This window comes from Micropterus dolomieu, linkage group LG06, assembly GCF_021292245.1.
Source record: "Micropterus dolomieu isolate WLL.071019.BEF.003 ecotype Adirondacks linkage group LG06, ASM2129224v1, whole genome shotgun sequence".
NCBI lineage: Eukaryota > Metazoa > Chordata > Actinopteri > Centrarchiformes > Centrarchidae > Micropterus > Micropterus dolomieu.
In genome coordinates this window covers 24606536-24627470 of record NC_060155.1, presented here as the reverse complement: position 1 = coordinate 24627470, position 20935 = coordinate 24606536, and the positions used below count along the sequence as shown (strand labels likewise).

The 20935-nt window shown below is 40.2% G+C and overlaps 3 protein-coding genes across 5 annotated transcripts in view; all 3 read right to left on the bottom strand.

The window, feature by feature from the left end:
• Window positions 1-2823: 2823 nt before the first annotated feature.
• On the bottom strand, window positions 2824-11448 carry elovl8a (ELOVL fatty acid elongase 8a). Its single transcript, XM_046052051.1, is given in 7 exon segments — window positions 2824-2850; window positions 6543-6688; window positions 6834-6948; window positions 8544-8622; window positions 8624-8724; window positions 8849-8917; window positions 11266-11448. Coding segments are annotated over 7 exon segments (720 nt in total).
• Window positions 11449-12770: 1322 nt separating this feature from the next.
• selenop2 (selenoprotein P2) lies at window positions 12771-16588 on the bottom strand. Its single transcript, XM_046052255.1, has 4 exons — window positions 16336-16588; window positions 14983-15195; window positions 14468-14576; window positions 12771-13866 (listed from the first exon to the last, which is right to left on the bottom strand). The coding sequence occupies exons 1-4, from the start codon at window positions 16560-16562 to the stop codon at window positions 13648-13650; spliced, it is 768 nt and encodes a 255-aa protein (XP_045908211.1). The 5' UTR covers window positions 16563-16588; the 3' UTR covers window positions 12771-13647.
• A 2872-nt stretch (window positions 16589-19460) lies between these two features.
• si:ch73-382f3.1 (uncharacterized protein LOC100151273 homolog) overlaps window positions 19461-20935 on the bottom strand; it is a 6780-nt gene continuing 5305 nt past the window's right edge. Inside the window, exon 5 of one of the 3 annotated variants that reach the window (XM_046051710.1) lies at window positions 19461-20855. In XM_046051710.1, the coding sequence (XP_045907666.1) occupies window positions 20594-20855 (262 nt within the window). In that variant the 3' untranslated portion in view covers window positions 19461-20593. The other 2 variants (XM_046051712.1, XM_046051711.1) reach the window with 2 other exon arrangements.

Below are 20935 nucleotides of genomic sequence, written 5' to 3'. Positions count from 1 at the left end.
CTCACCAAGCACTCAAGATGAAAACCCATCACCTGTAAAATCAGAAGTTGGTCAATGTGACTGTGCCAGGAAGTCAGTCATGCCTGAGCTGTACAGCACTCAGCAGTAATCAACTTGGACCTGTGCCTACAGTGAGGCTAAGGGACTTCACTCTTTAAATGGGCTTCAATCAGCTGTGAGTTGTGTGTGTGTGTGTGTGTGTGTGTGTGTGTGTGTGTGTGTGTGTGTGTGTGCTTGTATGTGTTGAGATGGTGTGAAGATTATGTATTTGCCTATATGTGCGTTCTGTTATTTTAGTACTGGCCATACATTGCTGTTTTACAATTAGTGACACACACATACACACACACACGCACACACTCACACACAGGTAAAAACTGTAATAGTTTTCTCAACAAAGTGTTTATGTCTTGAGGCCTAACAAATGGTGTTTCCTCATTAAACACTTGAAAAAATAAGGAATGAGTTTTACGCATGTGCATCCTCATGCACAAAACTAAAGGTGCGTTTGAGATGACTGCGGCTGACTTTCACCGACTTGATAGTCTAACATGCGCTGCAGTTGACTGCAGGGACAGGGAATAAAAATGTCAAGTCAGACACATTCTGCCAGTGTGAGCTTACTCAGAGTTTTGGTATCTGATCTCTCCCTACAGTTGCTATTAAAACTGTGCTTGTATTCAGTTATTATTTCAGGGGCAAGGGGCATGTTGTTTCAGGTACTGGGGAGATGATGAAATATGACCCATGTGAAGGAATGTTTCTTTCATTATAAGTAATATCACACGGGTTTCCCCAGGTCATGTTGGGGTCATTTGTTGAGCTAAAGCAAGTCAAAGCTGACAGCCTGTGACTCTCCAAAACAGTAGGTCAGTTTCTCCTGTGTGGTTATTTACTACACTGTGTTCGCACTCTGTATTGCTGTTGCCTGTCTCTCTGGGCTGGGATTCAATAAACAATGCTGCATAACACATCCAGAGAGTGTTTTTTCACGCAGTGCTGTTAGTACCTATGTCTGTCACACACAGTCTAAGACCACCTGTAGTATTGATCCTTCTGGTCTTGTTATCTTGAAATGAGTGTACAACTGTGCGCTTCCTAAAGACAGAAAGCCTCAAGTTCTTTGAGGGATGAAGAATGGGTTGAATAGGTGTACTTCCTTTAAAGCTTCAATCATGTTTCCATCCCCTGATTAGTGAATTGAGGGATTTGCTTTAATCTCAAACTTGCTCAGTGGGGGCAAAGGCAGCAAAAAATGGTCTTATATTCTTTCAACATTATTTAACCAAGAAATCAGCTGTTATAATGACTCACAAAAGATTGCTTCCGAACTCTACCACCATGTTAAGCAGTGAAGAGTTAATTTGGCTTTCTCCAAATATAAGCTTCGTTACTTATTCTTTACATTATTATTATTGCTACGGCAGCTGCGGTGTATGTACATGCAGCAGCAGGTAGCTCCTTTAAACTTTTCAACTACATTTTTTGTTTTAATCTGTTATAGGAGCCATGCTGACCAAGCTTGGATTCAAAGCTGCTCCTTGCTAAAGTCTGGTCCCAACGAAATGGGACTTTCATGGGATGAAAAACATCACCGTCTTGTAATCTCAAACTTGCTCAGTGGGGGCATAGGCAGCAAATCGAAGAGCCACCCCGAAGTCCAGCAGCATGGAGGCCCAAAGAAAAGGTGGGGTCCTCATGGCTCCCGATACTGAGGGCTCACATAGCTGCCCAGTGCTACAGAACTACTAGCAGCATCTGCATTTGGGTCCTGTTACCCTGTTTGCACCCGCAATTACATGTCTGAAGTGTTTCCCACAATGTTGGCATTCAGTTTGACACATCCATTTTCGCTGTTACGAACCAGGAAACTGACACTAGATGAGCTTGACTAACCTGGCTGACCAATGTCGGGCTGACCAGGCTAAGCTGACTAGTACTCTACAGCTGACAGACAACAGCTGGCGCCTTGCCAAAACTTTCCTGGTAAAACTCTAGAATTTCTGATCCGCGTCTGCGAGCAGTAAACATAAATAGACTATTTTGACAGAACCATGACTCGAGCTTGTGGATGTTATGTCGCAAATTCGGTCTCGGTTTCAGAACCGTTACACCCCTAGTACTTAGTAAAAGTATGTCCCCGTTGCATTAAGTGTCCAGTAAGCCATGCCTATAAGCAAGTGTGTAGAGCTCTGCAACTGAAGCACATTACAGCCATGCTGTCATCATTAACGTTATTATACATATGCTTTTCCGGCTTTAACATTTAAAAATGTACCCTTTTCAAGTGTCAGAGAAGTTGACTACGAAGTGATAGCCTTGCCATATTAAAATGTCTTTTTTTTTAAAAACAGAAGTTTGGCTTGTGTTTTCTTTGTAAGTTGTTTAATGTTGCTTTGAAAAACCCATGTGTAAAAGGGGGTAATTCTCTGAACCTTTTAGAGTTGACATATTGTGGTGATGGGTATTAAAAATGACTCGCCCAAGTAGCTGCTCTAACTTTGATTCAGTCACTTCAAAGTGCTTTTTCATGTGGTGTACTGTTATTTTGTCTGCCCCCTGTTGAGTCTGAGCACAGTCAAAACCAATATGCTGCTGGAGAGAAAAGTAGAGAAATAGTGAACATAATGGGAAGAAGTGATGATGGCAGGGGACATATAACGTAAGGGAAGTAGATGTGGTTAATTCATTTACATCTCTAATACACTTTACATTTCAGTCCACTAGAGGGAGCGGATGGGTCAGCTCAACTTTGGCAATTATACTTCTATATCATAACAGATGGACCTGGGGGGGGAGGGGGTTCCCTGTTGGTTAGAGGGATTAAATGCTTGAAACTGGGGAGGGGATCTAAAAAAGGGGAGGAATAGATGGAGAGTGCGGGACACAGAGTTTATGGCAGCCAACAGTTGATTGGCTGTGACTGCCAGCCAATGAGTGTAAGATAAGAATAAAGTGACTGGAAGGGTGATTAGATCTATTAGCAGCTGGGGGAAGGGAGTGATGAAGCAAGGGTTAGAGTGTGATGAGTGTGTTTGTGGTTTTGTACTATATTAATGACCAGAAGGAATTAATGCATGTGGTAAATGGAGGACACTCATAAGTACAGTCTATCTATGTGTGTGTGTGTGTGTGTATAAGGCACAAATATATCATCCATAACACATGAAAAATTTTTAATTTCATTAAAACATGAATATGCCGCACTTTCTCAGTTTTCAGATGTCATTATAAAGGTTTTCATACAGATGTAAATTTTTTGTACATGTAAGAATAAAAAGCTGTAATTACCATAACATAAAAAACATGAAGTAATTAACATAACAAGCAGAAATTGCTTTTTATATCCACTCTGTCATCTCTCCTTTTCTCTTTCTGTACTACCTTCCTGTTTCCAAATCCTTTCATCTCAGCTCTTTTGTCTCTTTCGTCATACTTTTCGTATACACGTGATTTCTGTCTGCCTCTTTCCCTATGTCTTTTCACGCTTCGTTTTGCAAGTGATACATCTTACCTCAACAAGATCTTTGTTGGGAGTTGCACATGAGCGGTTCCTAAGGACTAAGGACTACTAGGCAATTAGAAGCAGAGTAGGGCGGGTCGTGAGAAGCCAGTAAACACACCTTCGGTTCAGCTCTGACCAGCTTAGAAACATGGACTGGAGCAAGAGTTTCAGAGTGGTGAGTTATTAATCTGTAACAAAAGTATCTTTCATCCATAAAGATTTAACTGAGCTCTGTCTCTACATCACAGTAACAACTTTATGTCCATTGACTGCCTGGAGGGTAGCTAGTGTTTGGAAGGGAGAGGAGAGCTGTGTGCTGCAGCTCAGTGTTTTTCCACCTGTGATTTTGAGGGCATGTTGGACTAGCTTCTTGGCAAGAATTATGACGCGCATTTTGCTGTGACGTCACAGAGAACAAAAGGAAAAGGCTGGACAAACGAGCTGTTTTCAGGCAGTTCAGAGCAGTGTTTTCTGTGTGTGGGAGATGAGAACTCCCTTTGGGCTGGACTTTGGGCTTTTTCACTTTGTAAACCTATTACACGCACAAAAAAGATATTTAACTCAATATAGGAGGGGAAAGGCCAAAAAGCATAATATGACCTCTTGAAAACCACAGCTAGGCATCCCTTTAGTAGTTTCTTTAGTAGTTCTTTATTTTTGTTTTTACAGAATTTCCCCTCATATTCTTTAATATGTAATTTAAACACGTTTAGAGTGGTTTCTTTAATGCCAATTAAATGTTCCAGTCTCTGTAATAATTACCTCTCAAAAATACAAAAGAAACCCTGTCATCTGTTAAATTCACCAAATTGTGAAGCCAACTGTTAACTAAGGCTTGGGATCACCTCTAAGGTCATTACACTTAATATTACATAATTGCAGTCAGTCACCATACCAGGGGCGGACTGGGACAAAAATTCCTCCCTGGCACTGTAGCCACGCTAGCCCACCTTACCACGTATCCCCACGAAAACACATTCACTACTTAGGCTACATTTGTTTACAGATGGTGAAATAATACAAGCAGTAGGTCTACTGTATGTAACAGCAAGTGCTTCACTTTGTGTTGAAAAGAGCTGGTGACATAAGGTCTGAGAATAGGGGTGTGATGAAAGACTTTGGTCAGGAGAACAAGACGAGAAGATATTTTAACACTATTTTGAAGTAGTGTTTGATGGTAAAATGTTTGAGCGGGGGGTCCTGGGGTCCTCCCCCAGAAGATTTTGACTTAATTTCCTGCATTCTGGAGACATTTATTTATATGAATGGCAGCACATAATTCAGCAGATGACAACTCAAAATACAACAATAAAATGGAGCTTTTTTTTTGTTGCTTAAGTAATTTTCTTGGATAATGCACATTTGTTTTTTCTATATTTAATTAATGTTAATTAATCTTATTGTGCAAATAAACAAAGCATTTTCATTTGTGATTTAACATTTCTTGTTCCAAGCTATTTTTCAGAACATATTTTAACCTATTTCGCTTTCAAAAAGTGATGGAGACATGTCCCCAGCGACCATAATGTAAATGACACCAATGGTAAATGTGACTGGCACACAATGCTCACTAGTTTTTTAAGAGCACACAACAAATTTGCACATGCAGTTAAAACAATGGCTGTCCATCTGAGTATGTTGTAGAGTCTGTGCTCTCTGTCTGTTTGTCTGCTGTTACTGTCTTTCTCTGCTGCAGAGTCAATTACAACCCGACTGTTTTCTTCCTACCTCTACCACACTCCCTGTCTCTGCTGGGCCTACAGTAGCATCCTTCCTCCCAGCACTAGCCTACAAGAAGACCAGGGCTCTCTAGCTGTACCGATTTCAGCAACATCCATGAACACAGTAGCCTATACATTGCAGTAAAATGTTTTCTCACACACTGCACTCAACATTGGAATACACATGAATAAAAATATTACTCACTAGCCTACTTAATTCTGCTCTCCTTGCCTTCACTTCTAATATTTCCACACAAGCACGGAACATACACCTCTTTCTTTTTCTCTTCCCCTGTATTTGTCGGCCCTCTTGACTTTCTCTGTCAGCAGTGGGCTGTTTTATGAAGTGTCCGAAATGACACAGCACTCGCGATTTTTACCCGCGATTCCGTTTTCACCCGCGGGTGCGCGGAGGAGGCAATGAGGAAGCCAATCGAAACCGAAACCAACATTGTACCTAGTTGCACCTGCACAAAAGTGTTCACTGTTACTTTAACTGGTCCATGCTTGTGAAATATCCACCTTCTGAGTCTTATAATGTAATGGATGATCATTTCTCTCAGTGTTTGGCAAAAGTGTTTCCCCTTAATGTACCTCAACGGCCAGCCCAAGTAAAGCTGATGTGTGGGAAACACTGATATTAATATCAATCTGACCAGCCCACCCCTAAACAAATAGTCCGGCCCCTCTTGCATATGCCAGAATTGCCAGGTGGCCAGTCCACCATACTGACCTATATGCTGCAGCAATATAGAAATAAACCCTACAGGATGCATTGTGTCTTTACCAGTGCTTTAAGTAGAAAGCAGATGGTCCAGTAGTTAGTTAAGTAGCATCCATGCTGCTAATTCGTCTAATTATGTCAGCATCTGGTCAGAACAATGACAGCAAGCAGGAGGCCTCAGGCTCACAAAGTTGGATACTCCGAGCTCCGAGATATGTTTTTTGGACATATATCCTGTACATGTAGCGGGAAAGACTTGCAGACAATAGCAACACCACAATTTTACATACTAGATGTTAAAAGTTATATATTTTATTCAAAGAGGCCTAATCAGAGCCAGAAAGTTGGCTGTTTTTTACGCTACAGGTGGAACTAGTTTGGTTAACAAGCATCCAAAATGATCAGACTGAATTACTGTATACCAAAAACACAGAAAGAATTGATCCGAGATGTATTTTGCTACATTAACATAGTAAAGTGGTTCATTTATAGAGATAGGAATGTAATAAGTGATAAAATAGAAAGGAAAAAAAAAGAAAAGCAGAGGCTAACTGAATGTGGGAAATAATGTCACTGAGGTAGACATAGTTACGCACACAAACACACTGACGAGCTGCAGGCAGGTGAGGTAGCGCTTCCACCAGAGGTATTCAGGCATGCTCGGTCCCAAAGCTGCCAGGCTGCAGTACAGATACATCACTACGTGGACCTGGGAGTTGATCAGCCCAATCAGGAAAGCTATACATATGATGAGTAAAACATATAATGTGCGTGGGCACATGTGTCGGTGAGTGTTCTCCTGTAAATGGAAATAATTTGCAGAATTTGTTCTTTTTTCATGACATTTTTGTAAGACTGGGCTGGTGGGTTGATGTGCACTCACACTGGCCACCAGCCACATATTTCACCCCGGCCCACCAGCTGAAGATCATGGTGGCGTGATGACAGCCGTGAAGGAAGGTCAGCTGACTCTTCTTCTCCCTCAGGATAAAAAATATCTGAACCACACAAACATAAAGGCAAGCATGATCTGCAGGTACAGAAATACATGCACAGGTAAGCAGAAGTTCTATCATCTTTATTTGGAAGTTGCTGTAAATACTTTGTGAGTTTTAAACAAGAAATTTAACTCTTAAAAATCTACATAACCCTTCACAACTTCTTTTCATCTCCTTCCACACTCAGTGAGCTCTATAACTTTGGAGAGTTAGTATAGTGGGTATTGATGGAACAGTGGATACAACACATGCCTTTGATATGAGAGACCTGGGTTCAGTTCCTACTGTGACACATCCTTAACCCCTAGTTGCTCCAGAGGTGTGCAACCTCTGACATATAACGCAATTGTAATTTGCTTTGGATAAAAGCTAAATGAATAAATGTAATGTAAAACCACCAACACACTCAGGTCATCTGGTCATTCCAGAGTGTAATTTCTACTGTCGAATAATTTGTTTCAAGAAGAACAAACTATTTTTAAAGTGTGATTTTAGGATACACAGATATTTCAGAGAATATTTTGGTCATCAAGGTTTAGTTCACAAAAACCTGTGAATGGACGCTTCAAACTATTTCTACAGCGGAACTTATCTACAAAAGTACGATGTAGTAGAACAACTGACCCTCGTGGGTAGTTGTCACTGTAGTCGACTGGCTGGTACAGCAGACTGTCTCTGGTCACCCAGGAAGAGGCTGGAAAGACTGTATTTCATCTCTGCTTTCTCTCAATCAGTACAGGGACCTTTCATCCCATTTTGTCGGACACAAATTGGCAGTGAATGAGTGAAATCACTTCCTGTTTCACTGATGGCTCTCACAATAGACAGGTCACATAAATACTGTATCCCCTGATATTTACATTTGTCTGACCTCATAGCTAATAGCATAGAGAATTTTTATGTTTTTAAACCTGAAATAAACCTGCAGGAACAAGGTGACACAACACTGACATAGTATTGCCTTTTAAGTTGATATTGTTAGCAAACAGTTTGCCTATTTATACATCCAGCAGGGGTTAAGCAACATCAACATTTATTTGGAGTTGGTGACCTCGCAGATATAAGTCCAATATTCAGCTTTTTAGCTGATAAATGTTCACCAGCTACTGTATATGCTAACTTAAACTAGTTTGGAGTGTTTTCATTGGAAACAGCTGCCTGCTGCAGCCCAAAACAACATTAATAGAGTAGTGTGCTGAAAGACCCTATAAAGCTCTGTAGAGCTCAGAGGGAACTGTCCGGTGATTAGTCACTATGCGCAACCCCTTTTACATTACCAAAACAAATATTGATTATGGCAGCTTTAAAGAATAATGTCAATATTTGAACTCTTGAGACGTGAATCTTTTTGCACCTGTATTTGTTCCATATTTTACTGCTTCTCAAACTTCATACCAGCTTGGATGATTTAGGTTTTCAGGATCCAATTGTTCCTTTCATTCTGGATTCCAACAACTGTTTGGAGGTTGCTCACATGCAACAATAGAAAACCCTACCCTTGCTCTATGCTACACTGAGCTGTTTTCAGCTGCTACAGCATCCAGCTTCCCATTTACGTACATCCCTTACAGACGTTCCCACATACAGTACAATACTGTCTCATAGAACATGTGTGCAGACAGGCAGACCATTGCAAAGTTGTAAACTATCAGGACGGGTTTAAAGTTGACTGGCTACCCCTAGATTTGGTCCCACCCATATAATGGCCAGGTAGCACAGAACGATACAGCTGATTGGCACAGGAGAGCAGATCAGTGGCCAACTGTCTGTCCTCATGTCTAGACAGAGAAAAAGCAAGAGAAAAGCAAAGACTGTGTTTATGTCTGACAAGAATATCTAATAATATATAATATCAAGAAATACGTGAGTTATTACATTGATAAAGTGAAAATAAAGACATGTCTCCATTTTCCAGAATCCCTAAGTACAATAATTTCTATTTCTGACACATAGTGAGAGCCTGGTAACTCTGAGATAGAAACACATGAAAACTGAACCAAAACAGCTTCAAAACAATATCTGGAAGAGGCCCAGCTCAAAAAATGACTGATACAATACAGGAAAGGCACTACAATCTTTGAAGGCCAAAAATGGGACATTTGTGCACAGAAGTACTTGCCCCTGAGAAGAGAAAATATTTACAAGAGATCTTTCTTTCTTTCACAGAGAGTGCTGCAACTTTATTTTAATTTTAAATTCAAGATGAAATCATGGCTGAAATAATTAACACAAACACTTGATGTGTTTTAATGTTGTTAAATCTGGATGTTGTTGCTCATTTTCTTGTACAGTGAATATGTAATGGCATAACAGTGTATTTTATATTGAAGATGGTATTTTCTTTTTCCTGCCAGGAACTAGAGATGTAAATGAGCTTATAGCTAACCCTGGTGCAGCCAAGAAGCTGCTCACCATCTCTGTTAAATAAACAAATACATTAGTTGATTTATTCCCAGTGAAATTTTAACCATGAAATTGTAGTAAGTTTTTATTTTAACTTGACTTAAATGTTTATTTTAATTTTTTGTTTATATATGTCTAGGTCAATGAGGATTGGACCCAAACGCAGATGAAACAGGCAGCTGGTGCTGTACAACGATTTACTGTCCACTAGTGAGCTTGCAGGCAGGTACAGGTAGGCAGACAGACAGAGCAGTAGGCCAAAAACAGGTAACTGCAGGGCTGATGAAGAACTGGTGAGGACAGGTGTGTAGTCGGGTGTGGCAGTCAGGTGATAGCGAAAGGAGGGAAAGTCTGAGGGCATCTGGTGGAGAGCTTGATGATGGCAGGTCTGGTGAGCCAGAGAAGGTGACAGAGAGCAATGCAGAGGGCCGGGGATGAAACAGTGTGGCTGAAGACAGGGGGCCGAGGAGCAAACTGTGACAGATGTTTTACATTATTTCTAATCATGTATGACTTAATGTAGGATTCAGCAAAGGTGTTGTCAAAGATGTATTACCACTACAATAAAGTTGTATTGTGTTATATTGAAACATGGCTTGGAACTCTCAACCTTAATCAGGGTCAGTAAGTAAGTGCAAAAAAGTCTTCTGGAAGATGTGATACTTAAATGGAAAAACATCACAGAACAAATTAAAACTATTTGTAATGGGATGCTAAAAGTCTTTTTTGCATTTGATGTTAGCAGAGTGAAGTATTATTACAAAACAACTGACATTTTGCAGCTCCTTTGAAAGGTCTTAAGTAAAGAAGAACACTCCACTGCAAATTTGATTAAGCCACCTAGAGATAATCTGCATTATAATTCAAGGATTATGTTCACTAATCCAAACGTATCTCTTGATAATGGATAATAAGTAATAATCCTCTTGATGAATGGCTGCCTTATGTGGACAACAGGGTGAGTTTCCATATATGATTAACATAATGACAGTGCTGCCATCTAGTGTTTGCAGATGAAAGCTCTGCACGCAGCAGGTCAGGTCAGTTACTCACACAGCAGTACAGTCGAGGTCAAAAGGTTTTCACGAAGTGCTGCTTCCGTGTTTGTAGATATTTTTGTCAGATATTACTACTGAAGTATAATTAAAAATTATAAATAAAAAGCATTTCATAAGGGTCACAGGCTTTTTATTAACAATTACATTCAGTTTATGCAAAGAGTCAATAGTTGCAGTATTGACCCTTCTTTTTCAAGGCCTCTGCAAATCGCCCTTGCATGCTATCAATTAACTTCTGAGCCACATCCCGACTGATGGCAGCCCAGTCTTGCATAATCAATTCTTGGAGTTTGTCAGAATTTGGGTTTTTTTGTTTGTCCACCCGCCTCTTGAGGATTGACCACAAGTTCTCAATGGAATCAAGGTCTGGGGAGTTTCCTCGCCATGGGCCCAAAATTTGATGTTTGTGTTCACTTTGGTCTTATGGAAAAGTGCTTCGTCATGCTGGAAAAAGCATTGTTCGTCACCAAACTGTTTTTAGATGGTTGGGTTGGTCTCCGAGGATGTTTTGGTACCATTCTTTATTCATGGCTATGTTCTTAGGCAAAATTGTGAGTGAGCCCACTCCTTCAGCTGAGAAGCAACCCCACACATGAATGGTCCCAGGATGCTTTACTGTTGGCATAACACAGGACTGATGGTAGCGCTCACCTTGTCATCTCTGGACAACCTTTTTCCGGATGCCCCAAACAATCAGAAAGGGGATTCTTCAGAGAAAATCACTTTAGCCCAGTCCTCAGCAGTCCAATCCCTGTAACTATTACAGAATAATAGTCTGTCCCTGATGTTTTTCCTGGATAGAAGTGGCTTCTTTGCTGCCCTTCTTGACACCATGCCATCCTCCAACAGTCTTCACCTTACTGTCCATGCAGATGCACTCGCACCTGCCTGCAGCCATTCCAGAGCAAGCTCTGCACTGGTGGTGCCGCAATCCTGCAGCTGAATCAACTTTAGGAGACGGTCCTGGCGCTTGCTGGACTTTCTTGCGCGCCCTGAAGCCTTCTTCACAACAACTGAACCTCTCTCCTTGAAGATCCATTTTTTTTGCAAGGAAGAACTTTGCAATTAATTGCAATTCATCTGATTGCTCTTCATAACATTCTAGAGTATATGCAAATTGCTGTCATAAAAACTTTTGACCAGGACTGAGCTGAGATGCATGTGTATTGGTGTCTTATGTCAGGACGTGAGCTCCCCCTTGTGGTGTTGGTCAATTAATCAGCTGTGTTGTGGTTTTGGAATTGTTTTTTAGATGTAGAATCTTTTAATAAGAGACAACAGGTGAATAGGTGCACTTCTCCTGTACTGAACATCAGTAGTGCGCTCTGTCTCAAATACAGAGTCAGCCTTTCTCCCAACTCTTTAGGAAATATTCCCCCTAAGAGTGGAGCTCACAAAGGTCATCTTGGTATTGTCTCTTGGAGTTTAATGAACGAATGAGTATCTCAGTAAAATTAAACACAAATTAAATTAAATTGTGAAAGAGGCTTTGAAACAGCATATAGGGAGATCAAACTTACAAAACATATGATTGAACAGATAAATGAATTAATATTCATACAATTTAACATGTTTTTGGGGCCTGGGGTGATGGTTGCACTGGGAGAAAGGACTGCAGAAGGTGGATTGTCTCTGCCTCTTCCTCTCCTCCTTAACATCTTAGTGGATCAATGCCTCACAGCTTCTAGGAATGGACGGTGCTCTCACATTTTCTTTTACTGCTTCCCAGCACACAGTGACCCAGTCTCAGTGCTTTCTTAATGTCCAGTCACTCTCCTGATTGAGTCACCAATTTGACGCATAAATCTTAACTTTATACCCTCTGTCCAGTAGGCAGTGAGCAATAACATATGTACATAGTCTTTTTAAAAGGGAACCATAAATAAATATGTTTGTATCCAAGCATTTTGTTTACCATTCCACCACTGAATGTAAGTGAAAGCACTAATTACCGTACTGACACAAGCAGCAGACTGAGTGGATTAAGTAGTTTAGCCAGGCCAGGCATCTAAAACCTGCTGAGGTTTATTAAGTAGGTTTAAGACCTACAGCATTGCTGAATAGAAATTTAAAGCAATCTGCAATACTTTACAAGAATCACAGTATACAAAGCTGGTGGTGCACTATTCATTCAATCTGGTGTTAGGACAGAAACATGCACGTAATCATGGGGAAGAATGACAACAAAGGAACTTCAGTTGCATTAATTGCAGCTAACTAAGAACTGCAAATATTGACATATGCTTAAATATTTCATGTGAAGTCTTTTTTGAGGACAGGACAATCCTGTCTATCAATCTTTTCATCTCACCAAGAAAACAAATAAGCGAATCTCCCAAAACTATTACTTTAAGGTCTCTTTATTGTGAAAAGGGATTACTGAAAGAGAAACAAATATCCTCCCATCTCCAATTACATGAATTGTACAGGTACTACAGAAGTCACCTATCATAACACTAAGAGACACCAAATGTATTTTCTTTTAATGGAGAACAACCACCTAAAGGTTCATTCTATGTTCAGGTAATTATTCAGAAGTAAAGTTTTAAATCTACAGCAAATGTGCAAAATGTATTAAATAGGGCAATGGTCGTTTTCTGTTGTGATTTATATCTTACAATTTAATTGGATTAGTATGCTAATCTAATTTATTATACCACCTCTCAAAATACTTGTACACATTCAAGTGAAGAAAGGACATCACTTGAAACTCTTAAAATCTTTGTTATATGTATATAGTAATGTAGTAACACAGCATATCACTTTCAGATTCTGCACGAGACGGGCTTGACAGAAGCAGAAATGAACATGTTTGAACGGTAATCTGTATGATGTCTTCTCAGCAGCAGTGTACAACATCCTCTGACTGGGTGACAGGAACCATCAGTCCATCCAATCTCTCCACACACATCCATCTACAGCCTCCTGCAGACAGGTTTTGTACCATAGACTTCATTAATGCGAGAGGACAGAGTAGGACTGACGACACCATCCACACAGGGGAGTGAGGTGTGGAAATAGCTAGCAGAGAAACCACAATCTGATTACTGCTCAAACAGATTCAACCACTCAGTGAACAGATGTTTACCTGTATGTTCTGCCATCAAAATAAAAATATTTCACCAAAAGTAAACCCATCCTAATTAACCTAAGCAGAAAGAAGCAAGTAAAAACACTAGTAATTTAATTGGCACCCTAATTATTCACCATTATGACTGTGGTTGCCGGACTGCTGATGCTACTGCGGATGGGGGTGATGATGCTGAGCAGGGTGGTGGTGATGGTAATCATGAGGATCATGGTGGTGGTGATGAATTGGCATAGGAGGTGTGTCTCCCTCGTCTGGATCATCAGTGCCCAATTGAACTGTGGGTACTGTAGTTGACTGGTTGACATTAACCTGCATTGTCCCGTTCTGCATGGTGCTGTTCTTGTCAATTGATAAAGTAAAATTAGCCTGGGGAAGATAAAACATGTTATATAATTACTAATGTTCTAGTTTAAAGCAACATTAATTGCATTTACACATCTAGCAGACATGACACAACATTTTCATTCACTTAGAGTTTTGTTTCTGACCAATATTCTATTCAACTCCTCAGATAACTAACTGCCTCCTTTCTTAGCTCTAGGTGCTAAATGCTTTGCTATGCTGAACATAGCTTTGTCTGTGTGCTGCTTGGTGCTGGGCAGGTCGTGTACAATTGGTTTATCAGAGCTTTTTTTTTCAAACTGAAAAGAACTGCCTGCTGCTGGGAACAAGGTTAATGTGGGGCAGAGTTTGCAGGATGGAAAACCAAAACAATGAGCTAAAAGAAGATAAGGAAAGTCAGAGGCTGTGAGGTGCAGAGTTGGGTGATAATTCTTTGTGGGTTGGTCACAATGAGCGACCATTTTCACACTTCTTATAGCCATTTAAACTATTGTTAATATGGCATTTTATTTTGGATTGAGTGAGTAATTCATACTAAACCTTGACAATCAATTGTGTGTGTGTGTGTGTGTGTGTGTGTGAGTGAGTGAAAGCATTTGCATGTGTGTATTTTGTGATTACTCACAGAGCAATTGCAGATGTTTCTATGATATGTGGCTCTGACTGCAGCCTCTACGTAGGGGTAATGCAGGAAACTGTAAGGCAGCACTATATGGTAGGTGAGCAGACCACACCTGGAGAAAAAGGAGAGAGAGAGCGAGAGAATGAAAATGTAGATGGGAATCTTTGCTATTTGATTGGTGCTTAAGATTAATTTGAAATACCATTCGTTTTCAATTAAACTAATCTCTTCATTTAGTGAGATAAATCATAGTTGTGCTTTTGCAATCTTTCACAAGAGTGACCTCTATTTTACAATCTGGAAATTGGTGATTGGAAGAATCAACTATTAACGCAGAGCACAGTCAAAATCATGACATGAGACCCTAAAAACTGGGAGGCCAAGGGTGCTGGGACTAGTAGTAATATTTTATGCATTTTATGTTTGCACACTAGCATCATAACATATCGAAACATATGGGTGTTTGTCACAAAACATTTTTTAATGGAACTACGTCTTGACAAGGTGACTTGTCTTACCTATCATAGACTAGGAAGTCATCTTTGTCACCATCCAGAGCATCCCACACGTCAGTTTGAAGGGCAGCCTGCTGGTACACAGGAACACCAGGGGGCGCTCTTCTCTTCAGCTCCCAGAACATGGCTCTGGACCGAGCCTCACGCTCATTTACTATCATAAAAGACACCTCTGTCATGTTGCTGCGGTTCAGCTTGTCACGCAGGCCTCCAATCCTAAACAGTGACAGAGAAAGAGTGAAAGCTGGTTATAATGTCAACTCACCGCTAATCCAGACACTACAGACAGCAACTCTTAATTAAAATCAATGCAGGAGGAGTTCGTAAAGGCACTTTTATCCACCCCACCAATTGTGTTTTGCATTTTTACAAAAATTAATTTGATCAAAATGTAAAATGAGTATTTATAATTTAATCTTTCAAATTCTCTGGAAATAATACAATATAATGGACAGATAAGACAGAGATCTTTGCTTTGGTCCCCGCTTGGCAGGTTGTATTGCCATATGTGCCAAGAAGAGAGCTGAATGACTGTTTGTGTGTGTGTGTCAAAAGGTTAATCCTTTAAAACTTCAATCATGAAATAGCCATTTCAAATTTGACATAATGAAGAGTGCCTTAATTCTTGTATTTTGTTCATTGGAACATCTTCCAAACAGCAGCATCTTTGACATTTTCCAAACTTATTTTTACCCCTCCTGATCCTTTTCTCCTTTCTCCTGGAGAGAACATAATGTGTAAATAATTATGAAGAACTTAAATCATCTCAACCAAAAACATCACTGATATCTTTGACGGACAGCAGACATTTTGACTTGTTACGGTAGGAGTACCACATATGTTACTAATAACATTAACAATGGCTCTGTTCTGTTCAAGTGTCCCAGTAAACCATGACAGTGTGATAATGAGCCAGCATACACAATACCAGGACCCTGAAATTGAAGCTGCTAAATGGAATTAAGCCATCATTCATTTTATTATTTTCCTACTGTGACAATTCAAAATGTCTGCTGTGAAAAAGCACTACTCAGGTTAAATGTAGTCAAATGTTATCTGTCCATCCATCTATCCATCTTCATCTGCTTTTCCAGGGTTGGGTCGCGGGGGCAGTAGCTCCAGCAAGGGACCACAAACTTCTCTTTCCTGAGCCACATTAACCAGCTCTCGTTCCCAGGCCAGTGTGGAGATATAATCTCTCCACCTAGTCCTGGGTCTTCCGCGAGGCCTCCTCCCAGCTGGACGTGCCTGGAACACCTCCAATGTTATCGGTGCCCTCTGATATTTTTAACACTACATATCACTGATATATGCCTATTGAACTATTAAATTGTTTCATGAAACCTGGTTTCTTACTTGGAGGCCTGAGTGAGACAGAACTGTCAGCTGGCCTTCAGTAGTGCCACCACAACCACATTTCCCAACAGCTCTTGCATAGGTGCGCGTCCCTTTATCTTCCAATCGGGGGCGGGTTTGCAGATCCTGGAGGTGTCATTGTCCCTCTCCACCAACACACTGACGTGGTAGGCCCACAGCAGACCTGGCAGGGCCGTGTACAGCCACAGCAACGAGAGAGAGCGCATTGTCCCTCCCTGGCTGGCTGGACTGAATGTACCTAACGAGAAAGACGTGCAGTAAACCATGTTTAATCAAAAGGCACTCTGTGCATTGTCAGGTGCTACGTGTAGCCTTTTTTAACATCAACTGTAGCCACATTTTGAGACATGCATATAACTAAATAAAAAATCCAAAAAGAGGGGTTAAATAAAGAAAAGTCAGTGAGTCATCATCAACTTTAGCTCTTCACAAAACTTGTGCCATAGCCTCTACATTGTATATTGTTGCACTCGTGATGACATTAATGCAGTCTGTAGAATACAGTGCAGTGTGGGGTAAAAGCAGATTCAATCTTTGGCAGGATTCCCCTGCCCTAAACCAAATGGCCAGTCAGTCTGATCCCCAAATAATTAAAAAAGTAAACCCTCATTGTCTCTCTCATCACATGTGGAGATAATTTGCAAAAAGAATGCGTTATGGGGTAAACAGCCAACAGTGAGAAGAATGTCGGGGGCAAATGGACAGACAGGCTGGCAGGCAGGAAGACAAAGAGACACTGGGACAGCAATATTTAAAGCCTCAGTGGCATCCAAAAACTACACTGTCTGTACAAACAGATAAATTAGCCTTTAAAAAGACTAAAAGTTTAGTTATTCAGTGTCATATTTGATAACAATCAGTTTATCAGTGTGTGGAAAACAACCCCACAGGTTCAGTTTTACCAACATGAAAGAATGGCATCTGTGTCCCATTAGCAGTGGCTACCTACTGAATTCAGATTATATTAAGTGTCTAAAAGTGCATTAACAGACCTTAAAAGTAATTATTTTCAAACTATGAATAGGTTTTTGAAAAAAAAACCTTCCCCTCTGACTCAAAATCTTATTTTGAAAGGACAAACAAAAAATCAATTGGTTAGCATGTCTTTTATTTTACTTTTCAAAATAAAAGTGATAATTATTAAGATTTGAGCCCCAAAAGAAACTCTTACCTCTGTCCCCACTCTGTCCTGTGATCCACATAAACAGACAGTAAACCCCTGTTGTTTTTAAAGCCTGTGGGGGTTGACTAGGCACTTCCCCCAATTCAAACAGAGAGAGAGAGAGAGAGAGAGAGAGAGACAGAGAGAGAGAGAGAGACAGAGAGAGAGAGAGTGTGTGTGTGTGTGTGTGTATCTGTACACTTAGTGTGTAATCTTAAATACATCACATTCAGATAGTGGAGTAGTGATATAATGTAAATATGTACAAGTTGCAGACAAAATGTGGTAAAACCCTTGGTGTCAAAGGACTTTCATTTGAAAGTATCTAAATCACCAGCGTAAATAGAGCTACAAAGGTGAGTCATGTTATGTAAGAATTGTAACATAGGAGTTGGAAAAGCAGCTAAGCTAATAACGAAGCTAATAACATTACTGATAGCTGCATTCCATCAAGGTTTACCAATTTCTAAGCCCTGGTACTGTACATACTGACTCACTGTCTGTCATGGCTTACTGGGACACTGAAATGTAGCTGAGCCATTGTTGGTGTTAACAGTAATTGCTGTGCCACATAATTGTAAACAGTATATACTAATTGTCCTGCTTTTTATGAAGTTGGTATACAAATATATCTGCATACTTTATTGTTACAGTCTAACACTAAATCAAACTGCAATGCCAACTTAGCAATATATATATTTTTAAAATCTGTGTTGTTATCACATCACCACCTGTAATTTAGTGTAATTTCTGTGGAGCTATGAGCAGCTCCTCCCATTCCTTTGAAAAGTATTGTTTGGCCATTTTATGCTTTTACTCCGTAGTCAACAGTGGAGAGATGACTAAATAAGGAGATAAAGAAAAAAGAAATCCTCCATTTACTTTGTGCACTGCATTGTACAGCAATTATCGATTTAGGCTTTTAGCTGTCCGAATTATAATATCATTGATGATCCCCTGACTTTTCCTCTAGCGCCATCATCAGGGCCAATATTTATTTGGGCCAAATATTTGGTTTTTGAGAAATACCTGCAAGACAAATGATATTACCATCCACCTCAGCTTTGCTTTATGCTTAGAGCTAATTAGCAAATGTTAGCATGAGAACAAACTAAGATTGTAAACATCAGGATGTCAGCACTGTCAATGTGTGTTAGCATGCTAACATTAGCATTTAGCTCAAAGCACTGCCTTCCCTACAGAGCTGCTAGCGCAACTGTTGTTTGTTTACCATCAAAATAACTTCTCCTGTGATATTGATCTCATTACTGAGCAATATTTACTTAACTATGCGTGACTCATTCTTTTGACTGTATAGAGGTGAATGCCACCCTCTGACAAACAAAACCATAGTTCCACTTTTGTAAGAGGCCAAAATCAATAACAAACTGCAGGAATATAGGCCAAAGTGAAAGACATACTGCAAAGACTTTGTCGGTTTAAAGAAACAGATGTAAACTGTTCTGTATACACGTACTGTGAAGCTACAGTACTTTAATGTGTTAGTCAGTCTTCACAAATCTGTATGCAAAATTTGACACTTGCATTAATCTTTCCACCTAAATGTTGTCCTCATATTCCAGTTCAGCTCAGGTAACAAGCCACATGCAGAACAAATATCTAATCTCTCATGTGAGTGATTTGCTCGAAGTCCAACCTGGGCCAAAGTAAAATGTCATTCTTTGTTTAATGCTGAATAAAGATAACTTGACACACCTTATCTGGCCTGTGTGAGTATTTAGTAACTACAGTGGTATTAAAGAAGACTTGTGGTTAGGGTTTGTTTCACTAGTGGAATTGAGAGCTTTCATTTCAATTCTTATGTAACCATTGTAGTTATGGCAACAATGCTGTATATTTATAACTGAGCTGCGGGATGTGCACCTACACCTTTTGATATAGGGAAATGTCTCACATTCACACACATGAAAAATACAGGTCATTCTTTATAATTATTTTATTTTCTCACAGCACCAGTGTTTTGTATACTGGATATCATGTGACTTGCTGAGTAGAGCAAGCTTTTCTTGATACCCTTTCGTACTAACTACAACTGCACTGCAAATGTGAACACTTCAAGACAGGGCAAAGAGTCAAATGTCCAACAAAAGGAAATTTACAGTATCTAGTGTAGAATTACACTACTGGTAGTTATTAACCAATGGAGGGTTTACTTTTATTCCTTTGTGCTCTTTTATATAATTTGTCAGTGACAGAAGATTTGGGACCTTCTGGAAAAACTGAATGCAATGTTTCCCCAAATGTGATATAAATAGGTTACATGAATTAAAAATTGATATTCTAATTTTGATGACCGCAATTGCGTGATTTGTAATAGTTATTTCAAACAGCATGGTTACAGACCACTTCCCAGACCCACTATCCCAGTTGTGTACTACTGTTTTACACATACACAAACCATCACATGATAAATATTCTGGGTGAATTTTAACAAAAAATAAAGCTTGCATAATGTACAGGAAACTTTTTACAGTGTAACATATTTGCATGCCACAGTAGCCCTCGTACTATCCGAATACTCAAGCTACCTAACCAAAGATGAGCTTAACTGCTCTACATTTGAGTATATCAAATACTACCAGGGTTTTATTGTGCGAGCTAACACCGTCACACGAACTTCTTAAAACAGCTTTAAACACAAGCAGAAAATTCTTTGTGCAAATTATTTCTACACTTTCCACACAATGCCACACTATGGTAGTCCACTTTGTCACAGACTACATCGAACGTCTCCTCACATGTTGCAGCACATACTGTAGTAGAGCATCTTCAGGCTAAGAAACACCATACACAAAGCTAGACTAACTGCAAGCCCCAGCATCTCACAACAGTGGAGCCATGTCTTATTGGTGCAGATCCCAAGCACAACCTGGTGACAATGCAAATGAGTAGACTCACAATCTCTGTCAAGCGAAGCATACATTTACATTGATGCTCAAGTCTTTCTTCATCTTCCCATCGTTACTTGAAGTCAACATCTGCAGACGTGCAACACGGCAAACTCTGCACATTCTTCCCTTGGTTAGAGTCAGTAATTCACGCAAGCTGCCACGATCAGGACAAAACACCAATCAGTTCCTCCTCATCATTGTCCCCAACACCCTCTGTGGGACTGTCACAAGTGGCCATGAGCCCCAGGCCCAGCTCTGCCAGCTCCTCACAGCTCATGTCAGTCGTCATCATGATCTTAGTCTCCAGGCGGTTACACAGAGTCCTGTAGGAGGGCAAAGGGTATCCCAGCTCCCTCAAGTACTCGTAGCCTTTTGTGCCAACTGCACAGCGTATTTTTCGGGCCTTCATGATGGTCTCTGGAGACCAGACGGCACGTCGGGAGCGTTTGGTGAGGGAGAGGGCACGAATCTGGTCCTCATACAGAAAGTTCTGGAGACCCTTCTC